This window comes from Chrysochloris asiatica, unplaced genomic scaffold (genome assembly GCF_000296735.1).
Source record: "Chrysochloris asiatica unplaced genomic scaffold, ChrAsi1.0 scaffold00005, whole genome shotgun sequence".
Lineage (NCBI taxonomy): Eukaryota > Metazoa > Chordata > Mammalia > Afrosoricida > Chrysochloridae > Chrysochloris > Chrysochloris asiatica.
The window spans coordinates 41,832,469-41,842,352 of NW_006408523.1; the positions used below are offsets into that span (position 1 = coordinate 41,832,469).

Below are 9,884 nucleotides of genomic sequence, written 5' to 3' on the forward strand. Positions count from 1 at the left end.
CATTCAGTGTCAGTTGGGGTAGTTGCAATGCCATTCTGTTGATCAGGTGCAAGGTCCTTCAATCATACTTTTTCAAAGTAATGAAGAAGAATTCTTTGGACAATGAACATTGTAGGCCCAGACCTTAAAACCAACTTGAGCTGTAATGTTGAATCTCTGTATTGATCACTTTAATCATTAACTAACATGTGTTTCATTTTAGATTCTAAAGCAGTGCCTGGAATGCAAGTCACATATTTTGTAGGTAACCCACATAATTTTCTAAACATTTGTTAAAGCAGGTAATTCTTTTTGCAATTCTACAGGGAGTCATTCAGTTGGAAAAAGAATTAGCCAATCTTGGTGGGGTTTGTGCAGCAGCTCTGATGAAAAAGGATCTCGCACTTCCTATTGGTGAGTCTGGTCAAGGACCAGGTATTTACATGATGAATTTATTTTTTTTAAGAATAGAATATGTTTACTACATAAAATTTTGTAACTAATTCACTAACATATTCCATAATCACATACTCTAGTGAATAGTAACTTCTTAATATCCTGATAGTTTAGAGTTTTGTTTTAGTGGAAACTTCTTTATTTATATATCCACACACATACCCCTAACAAGATGGATTGGCACAATGGTGGCAGCAGTGGGCTCATGCGTAGCAACAATTGTGAGCACGGACCAGGACCAGGACCAGGCAGTGTTATGTTCTGTGTGTGCATAGGATCGCTATTAGTCAGAACTGGGTGGGAGACACCTAACAACCACAGCATACACCTACCCTGCCTTATGTACAAAGCTATGAGCCAAGAGTGGAAGTAAACATTGGGCTTACAGAATACAACCAAACAAGGTATTGCATTAGGCAAATATGCTGCACAAGATCTCTTTAAAGTGTCCAAGAGCAAAAATGATCAGTTTGAGGACTAAGGCATGCCTGACCAAAGCCATGGTATTTTCAGTAGCCTCATATGTATGTGAAAGTTGGGCAGTAGGTAAGGAAAACCTAAGAAGAATTCATGCATTTGAGTTATGATTATGGAGAAAAATATTAAAAGTACCATGGACTGCCTGTGAGAAGGACAAAGAAATCTATATTGGAAGAAGTACAGCCAAGAATTCTCCTTAGAAGCCATACTTTAAACATAGTATCAAGAGGGACCAGTGTCTGGGGAAGTACATCATGCTAAGTAAAGTAGAGGGTCAATGAAAAAGAGGAAGACCCCCAAAGAGATGGATTGGCATGGTGGCAATAACAGTGTGCTCAAGCATCACAAAACTTGTGTTGATGGTACAGGGCCAGACAGTGTTCATTCTGTTGTGCATGGGTTGCTATGAGTTGGAACTGACTCGATGGCACCTAACAACAATAAAATAAATAACAACACCCAAGAAGAATGTGCTTCTTGGAACAATCAACTATTTGAGAACAAAAGGACAAATTTGCTTAAAACCAACGAAGAGAATGTAGGAAACAACAGGAGACGTGAATGAGTGGAAAGAGGAAATCCAAAGAGGAAGAGGGAAGAGTTCTGACACACTGTGGGGTTTGTAACCAATGTCATGGAACAAGTTAGGTATGGAATAGTCATCGGAAAACTGATATGCTATACAAACTTTCACCTAAAGCATAAAAGCTAACGTATACAAAAAAAGTATTGATATATTGAATAGTGCTTTGGAGCCCTGGTGTGGCACTGTAGGGTGAGCACTGGACTGTAACCACAAGGTTGATTGAAACCCACCAGCTGCTGCTTGGAAACCCTGTGTAGGGTCATTATGAGTTGACACCAACTCAATGGTATTTAACAACAAGGTTGTTAAACCTAGAAGCAACCAAAATGTCTGCAAGATGGGAACTGATTAAGTAGTAGCACATCTATACAATGGAAATCTGTTTTTTGTTTTAACATTGGAATAAGGAAAACATTGGAATTATTTGAATTAAGAAAAGCAAATTGCAGACGAGGAACTCCTTTTTGCACATAATGCCATTATATTGAACATAGGACTGAGTGTGCTTATTGCTTATTTTCCCAGAAAGTTCCTGGAAGGATATATAAGAAAAAATATGTCTGTGGGTAGATATTACTAAAGAGGAGAGTATTTCATCTTGAACTCCTATGCAATTTAAATATTTTTGCTTAAACATGCATCAGTTTTATAGCAAAATTTTATACCTTAATTAAGCAGTCCAAGAAAAGTCAATAAATACAGTACTGTTTATTAAGTAAAAAGAGAAAATTGCTAGACAGTGCTGCTGCTACCTTATGCATTTCATTAAAAGTTGTAAGGCAAGAAAATAAAAACAGGAATTCAGAATCAGTTCCCTCCCTCTTTAAAAAATAAATTCACAAATTTATTTAAATGTTAAAATCACATATTTAAATGCGTATCTGTAATATGTTTGTGTACATATAGAAGGCTGTTATGGCAGAGGGGTTACAATGCTCAGCTACTAACCCACGTGCCAGTGATTGAACCCTCCAGCCATTCTACAGGGAAAGATGCATCAGTCTGCAGATTTACAGTCTGTGGGGCAGCTTTACTCTGTCCTGTAGAGTTGTCGTGGGTCAAAATCGATTCCCCACATGTAGGTTTGGTTTTGGTTTGGTGTATATGTACTGATACAGATTTTGGGTTTTTTTTTTTTTTAAACAACTAATAGGTGCTTTTTGAATATTGCCTTGAGAATTGTAGTTCATATTCATTGTGAAATTGTTACATTTTAAAATGTAAACAACAGATTTATCAAGGATGATAACAGTTCTTTTCAATGTGTAATAGCAGATTTGTAAAATATTTGTCATGAATGCCAAAGAATAAAAAGTTAAGCAAACTATTAATATTTTGTAGTAACACTTTTTATTTGCACAACAGGTAATGAATTAGAGGAAGATCTTGAAATTCTTGAAGAGGCTGCTTTACAGGTATATTATCCTCAATGTTGTAAGGATAACTAACCTTTATGTGTTAATGTAAAAGTAGCATTTTCACTCAACTCAACTTTATTGTTATTGAACATCAGACTCATTCTCTATGTACTTTTTTTATATTTGTGGGTAGTTATAAAGATAAGTAAGGAGCTCTGGTAGCATAGTGGTTACGAATCGGGCTGTTAACCTCAGGGTCAGCAGTTCAAAACTACCAGCTGTTCCACAGGAGAAAGAGGATGGTTTCTGCTCCTGTAAAGATTTACAGCCTTGGAAATCCTGTGTAGGGTCACTGTGAGTAACTGACTCCATTGCACATACTAACAACAACATAAAGATAAGTAATGCATCATTGTTCCCCTTATGAGGAGAGAGACTAATGTGAACTATAATTATACTCTGTGGTGAATGCTTACTCTGGAATTAAACTAAAGAAATTGTATGGGAGAAAAGGAAGAGCAAGTAAATGTCAAAGGTGTACAGGGGAAATGCAGAGTGTGGACATTTTAATTGGACCATGAAATTGTTTTACCAGATAGAAAAAGGGGGGAAGCATTCTCACAGAAGAAACCGGAGGGCAATGGTTGTACAAGTATTGTAAATTCTTGTTTCTTATTGCTAAGTGTTTTTGAGTTGGTTCTAACTCATAGCAGCCTTATAGAGAGAATTTCTTATGGTTGGCTGGTGGGTTTGAACTGCCAGCCTGTCATTTAGCACTCCAGTGCTTATCCTGCAGCGCCACATCAGGACTCCATAAATTCTGGTAGGTAGTGGCAAAAAGTAAGATGCAAGTAAAGTTGGTGAGTTCAGATTGTGACAGGCCTGTATATTTTATTAAGTGATTAGAACCAGGAGCAGTAGTAACTTAAATAGTATCTGTAAGAATACATTACAGTATATATGTCTTTAATATTATCTTTTTGCAGTTAGATTTTGAAGTAGGTATTAATCATTTGCATCTTACAATTAAAATAGTGGAAGTTCAGAAAAGTTAGGGCTAGTGATTTACCTTTTCTTTCCTAAGATGAATTGATCAAAGCAGTAATAATAGAAATAAACATTTACTTAATCTGCCCTTTCTCAAACTACTTGCATGTTTTAACTGTTACAACAGCCCTATGAATTAGACTCATCTCCATTCACAGATAGAAAGTTGAGGCACAGGGAACTTAGATAGGGTGCCCAGTATCACACAGCTAATGACTACTGTGGAATTGGAAATTTGGTACTTTGGCAATGCCATCCATGACCCTGTTCACTAAACTCTGATCATAGGGTATCATGTCAAGAAGCTTATAGGCTTTAAGACTCCACCCAATTTTTCTTTTCACTGAAAAAGAAAAAGTTAAATCTTTGTACCTAAATGCACAAACTAAAAATTAATTCAGCAAACATTTAACCATCACTTACTATGTGTCAGGTAACCTTTTAGTTAAGAAGAATAGTCAAGAAGCTAATATAGTATTACAGAGATTAGTATGATTTATAAATGTCATTTCGGCCAAATATAAAGAGAACCTTTATTACACTACTGTTCAAGGGAAAAGTGCACACACACACACACACACACACACACACAGACACACACACGTCCCAGATTGCCTACATTTTTTGCATGTAAGGTAATCAACAATGCCTTACTATTTGTTACGCAAAGAACTTGAGTGGCACTGGTGAGTTAGTACTGGACTGCTAATACAAGGTCTGCATTTCTGATCCTCTATCCACTTGCAGAAGATTTGTCAGTTGGCTCCCATAAGGATTAAGACCTTGGGATCCCAGTGAGGCAGTTCTCCTCTGCTCTGTAGGGTCTCTATGAATCACAACAACAACAGTTTTCTTTACAAGGTCACTGAGTGGTGCAAATCATTTGTGTTGAACTGCTCCCAGAAAAGAATCCCTGGTGGTGTGGTGCTTAGGTGATTGCCTGGTAACAGCACCACACCAAGGCTCCAGGACTCCTTCTGTACTTCCTTTAGACATTAATTGGTGCTAAAAAAAAAAAAAGAGGAAGACTCCCGCAGCTACCTATAGGAGGAAACTGTGGTCTTAACAAATGTGGACATGATAGCAGGCGGGCTGTAGTGGGAGAAGAACGCACCGTTTCAGCCAGTATGCAGATCCAGAAAGAAACAGAACCCAGTTGGGACTCGAAACTTTCTTTCAGTCTAACCAGTCTGAACATATCACTTTTTTGGAGGGAAGGAGAAAGGCATAAAGGAGAAGAAAGACACTGAAAGTGGTGTTATTCCCATATATTTTGCTCTAAAAAATTTTCTACTTTGAGGCTAAATGAAGGAACACTGGGACACCATTTTGAATGGCTGTGCACATTGAAAAAAAAAATGTAGGTAAAGTTTTATATAAAAATATAATTTTTATATTTCATTCAACAGGTGTGCAAAACACATTCTGGCATTCTTGGAAAGGGTTTGGCTCTTTCTCATTCACCAACAATATTAGACGCACTGGAAGGAAACTTACCACTTCAAATCCAAAGCAATGAGCAGTCTTTTCTTGATGATTTCATTGCTTGTGTCTCAGGATCAAGTGGTGGAAGGCTTGCAAGGTAATACAATTTAAGTAGTGAACTAATTTACTTTGGGGTCTTGCCTCACTCTTGATTTGCTAAGAGAAATGAAAGAAGAGGAGTCATTAGACTGTTAAAATGCCGCAAATCGGGTCTCAGTGTTTTGAATTAATTGAAGTTTAAAATGGTAGTTAATATTCTAAAATACTTTAAAATAAATGATAGTTGCTAATTGGTTATTTTAACATTTTCTAGGTGAACTTGTTTTTAAAATATATGGAACACAGGATATAGTTGGGAAATTAATATCTAGATTAAACTCCAAGATTTATCACTGTATTTTATTAGAATAGTTTTTTTAAAAATAAAATTTCTAGTTGATACAAGTATAAATTTGGGACTTCACTCAAGCCATTAGAGTTTGCAAACTTCTGTTTTTGTTGTTGCTTTTATTTTGCTATTTTCTTGATTTTGATATGAAAGCGAAAAATATGCCAGCTTGTGTGATGTTTGCTGTTAAAACAAAATGTAAATCCTACTTTCAATTTTTAAAAATATAGACATGATTTTTTCATTTTTAAAACTTAAAACTGTGATCAGTGCAGTGTTGTGGATATTTTTATATTATTAATGACAGAATTACCTGTTATTTATTTCGTAAGATGCTTGAATGTGTATCATGGAATGCATTCAGTAATAAATCACAGATTATAGAAAATTGACAAAATGGACATGAATCAGAAAATAACAAGAAAGATAGTTGAGAAATGTGTGAAGGGAAACACCTTGCTCTTAGCTGTGCTTCGGCAAACTAAGGCCACTTTTGGTCCGTGTTTGTACAAGCAAGAGGCTCTTTCCCAGGTTTTTAGTCTAGCCAATTAAAATAAGCCTCAGAATGAGTATACTTGGAACTTCAAATTATGTACAACCTAGTTTTTGTTGTTGTTAGTTTAAATTGGCCATAATAACAACATCATTTTTTGATGATTTAAACATAATTTCTTTATTATGCATGAATATTACTCTCTTAAATTCTTAATGAATCTGTCATTGACTGTTTCCAAGGGAGTCCCTGTGGTACTATCACTGATTCAATAATGGAGATTTTGTTTTGGTGAAAGTTGTAGTCATTTGACTTAGTCGCCTGTTGGCCACTGCAGTGCTGGTGTGAATCAGTGTGTTTTTTATGACTGGTAGGTGGCTTCAGCCAGATTCCTATGCTGATCCTCAGAAAACATCTTTAATTCTGAATAAGGATGATATTCGTTGTGGTTGGCCGACCACCATAACTGTTCAAACAAAGGACCAGTATGGGGATGTGGTCCATGTTCCCAATATGAAGGTAATTATATCTGAATTAAGTCCCCAACATCTGTACACTGACTAGCAAAATTTAAGAAATGTCAAGTATTTAGAGTATATAAAGAAAGATGCTAAAAAATTTAATGTTAAAATGACTGTTTAATATTAATTAGTTCTCAGACTTCCACATTAAACATTTTGGACAATATTTTGGGATTTTTAAAAAATTATTTATTTTTACGTTGTCAAGTGCTATGGTGACTCCAAGGTAGGCTAAGAAAGTGTGCATATAAAGGCATATGCAGGCAGGTCCTCAATATAGTGATTGAGTAAATGAATAAAACAGTACGTACACTTTTAAACTTTGTATTTTTTAAAAGACTCAAGTACATTCTGCATGTGATATTATTGAAATCACATTTAAAAATAATAATGTGATACCTCTTAAATTAGGAATATATACATTTGAATTGTAAAACATGAACAATTAGAAAAATAGTCATGTGTTATAGACAGCTGTGCCAATTGCTGATGTAAGATAGATCTTGGCTGAATGCAGAGACTACCAAAAAGATGTTTACTTGTGATATATTGACTATGTATGCAAAGGCATTTTACTGAATAGATCATAACAAACTATGGAAAACATTCTGAATAAGTGGTATTCCAGAATTGAGCTCATGAGGAACCTTTACATAGAACAAGTGACTGTCATTTGTTCAGAACAAGGGGATAGTGACTGGTTTAAAATCAGGAAAAGTGTGTGCCAGGGTTGTATCATTCACCACACTTATTCAGTCATATGATGAGCAGATAATATGAGAAGCTGGATGATATGAAAGAGAATGTGGCATGAGAATTGGCAGAAGCATGAGATAAGTAGATGACAAAACTTTGCTTACTAGAAGTGAAAAGAACTTAAAAGACTTACTGATGAAGATCAAAGACTACAGCCTACGTATGAATTACATCTCAATGTAATGATAACAAGAATCCTCACAACTGAACCAATAGCATCCATGATAAGTAGAGAAAACATTGAAGCTGTCAAAAGACTTAATTTTGCTTGGATCTACAATCAAGACTCATGGAAGTGGAAGTCAGTAAATCAAATGATATATTGCATTAGGCAAATCTACTGCAAAAGACCTCTTTAAAGCAGTCAGGAGCAAATACGTCAATTTGAGGACTAAGATGTGCCTGACCCAAGCCAGGGTATTTTCAGTTGCCTCATATGCATGTGCATGTTGTACAATGAATAAGGAAAACCTTAGAAGAATTAATACATTTGAATTATGGTATTGGGCAAGAATATTGAAAGTTCCATGGATTTCAGGAGAATAAATGTATCTGTTTTGGAAAAAGTATAGCCAGAGTGCTCCTAAGAAGTGAGGAGGATGATGACACATTGTCTTCTATTTTGGACATACTATCAGGAGAGACTAGTTCCTGGAGAAGGACATCATGCATGGTAATGTGGAAGGGTCAGCTAACAAGAGGAAGACACCAATAAAATGAGTTGACACAGTGTCAGCAACAATGGGCTCAAACATAACAACATTGTGAGAATGGCCCAGGACTAGGCAGTGCTTCCTTCTGGGTCGCTATGAGTCAAAACTGACTTGAGGCCACCTAACAACAATAATGAAGTCCTGGTGTGGTGCGGTTGGCTAATATACTGAACTGCAAAGTCATTTGAACTGCAAAGTTGGCGGTTCAAGCTCACCAGCCGCTCCTCAGAAACCCTACACAGGGTCTCTATGGATCTGAACTGACTCAATGGCATTTGGCAACAACAGCAATTATTAATGAATATAGAGTTTTAAGTTAAATACATCTTCTCTGAGAAAATTGCCCCAGTGACACAGTGGGTTAAGCATTGGACTGCTAACTGCAAGGTTGGCAGTTCAAACCCACCAGCCACTCCTTGGAAGAAAAATAAGGCTCTCTGCTCTTGAAAAGATTTACAGTCTCAGAAACCTTAATTTGTACTTCTGCGCTATGGGTCACTGTGAGCCAGAGTCACCTCAACAACACTGGGTCTTCCATGCAGCAGTGTTATTTTAGAGCATGTCGAATTGCATATAATTCAGTCCTTGGTGATGTAATCTAATAATGTAAATATCAGATTAAAATTTTTAATGTTTCTGAAAAAGCAGATACTGAACTAAAGTCTGGATAGGCAATCCCAACCACCTCCTTCCTCTAAAAAAGTTCTATTTCTAAGAGATTTGGTTATGTGAAACTTGGAGTTGGAAAATTCATAAAATCCTTTTACTTGGCATAATAGTTTTACTTAAATATTTCTTTCTGTAAAGCTATTTCAGCTACATCTTATATTTCTTCATTAATATAATAAAAAAGCACAATGTCACCTCCTACTTTACTCATATCAAATGATGAGATACATGCTATTCACATTATCAGTAAATGTAATTATATAAATTAGTACTAACACTGCTATTAAATAAAAGTCACTCTTTAGCAGTAGTTCTGACAATAAAAATTGGTATCATATATATATAGTGGACCTACAGGTTAATTCTCTTGACTGCAAGGTCGGTTTGAACTGCAAGGTCAGCATTTCAAGATCACAGCCACTTCTTGCAAACCCTATACAGGGTCGCTATGAGTAGGTACCAGCTTGATGGCACTTAAAAATATATATATGTGATGAAATAATACATACTCTAAACTTCGTATAATAAAGTCACACTTGTACACACACTAAAATGACCTTCAAAAAGTTCCTAAAAAAATGGAATTATACACACACACACACACACACACACAGACATAAATAAACACAGTCGTGGACAGAAGACCCTGGGTGGTATGCTGAACTACTAACTAAAGACTAGCTTTGAAAACCCTGTGAAGCAGTTCTACTCTGCTTACAACTTGATTGCAGGCAACTAAGAACAACAACAAATCCACACACCGAGACACACACACAATATGCTGTACTATAATTTAATTTCCTAGCTAACTCTTAATTCTTTATTATACCCCCGCCAAAGTGATTTTGTACCCATTATCAATTGCTCTATAGAATGTAAAAAAGGAGCTCTGGTAGCATAGTAGTTACTAATCAGGCTGCTAATCTCACAGTCAGCAGTTTGAAATGAACAGT

General features: G+C 36.0%; 1 protein-coding gene across 1 annotated transcript in view; it reads left to right on the forward strand.

Annotated features, from left to right (window-relative positions):
* MYCBP2 (MYC binding protein 2, E3 ubiquitin protein ligase) overlaps window positions 1-9,884 on the forward strand; it is a 365,677-nt gene that overhangs the window by 233,283 nt on the left and 122,510 nt on the right. Inside the window, exons 43-46 of the mRNA XM_006832026.1 lie at window positions 306-393; window positions 2,867-2,916; window positions 5,316-5,488; window positions 6,647-6,791. Coding sequence (XP_006832089.1) covers window positions 306-393; window positions 2,867-2,916; window positions 5,316-5,488; window positions 6,647-6,791 — 456 coding nt within the window. The remainder of the gene's footprint in view (window positions 1-305; window positions 394-2,866; window positions 2,917-5,315; window positions 5,489-6,646; window positions 6,792-9,884) is intronic.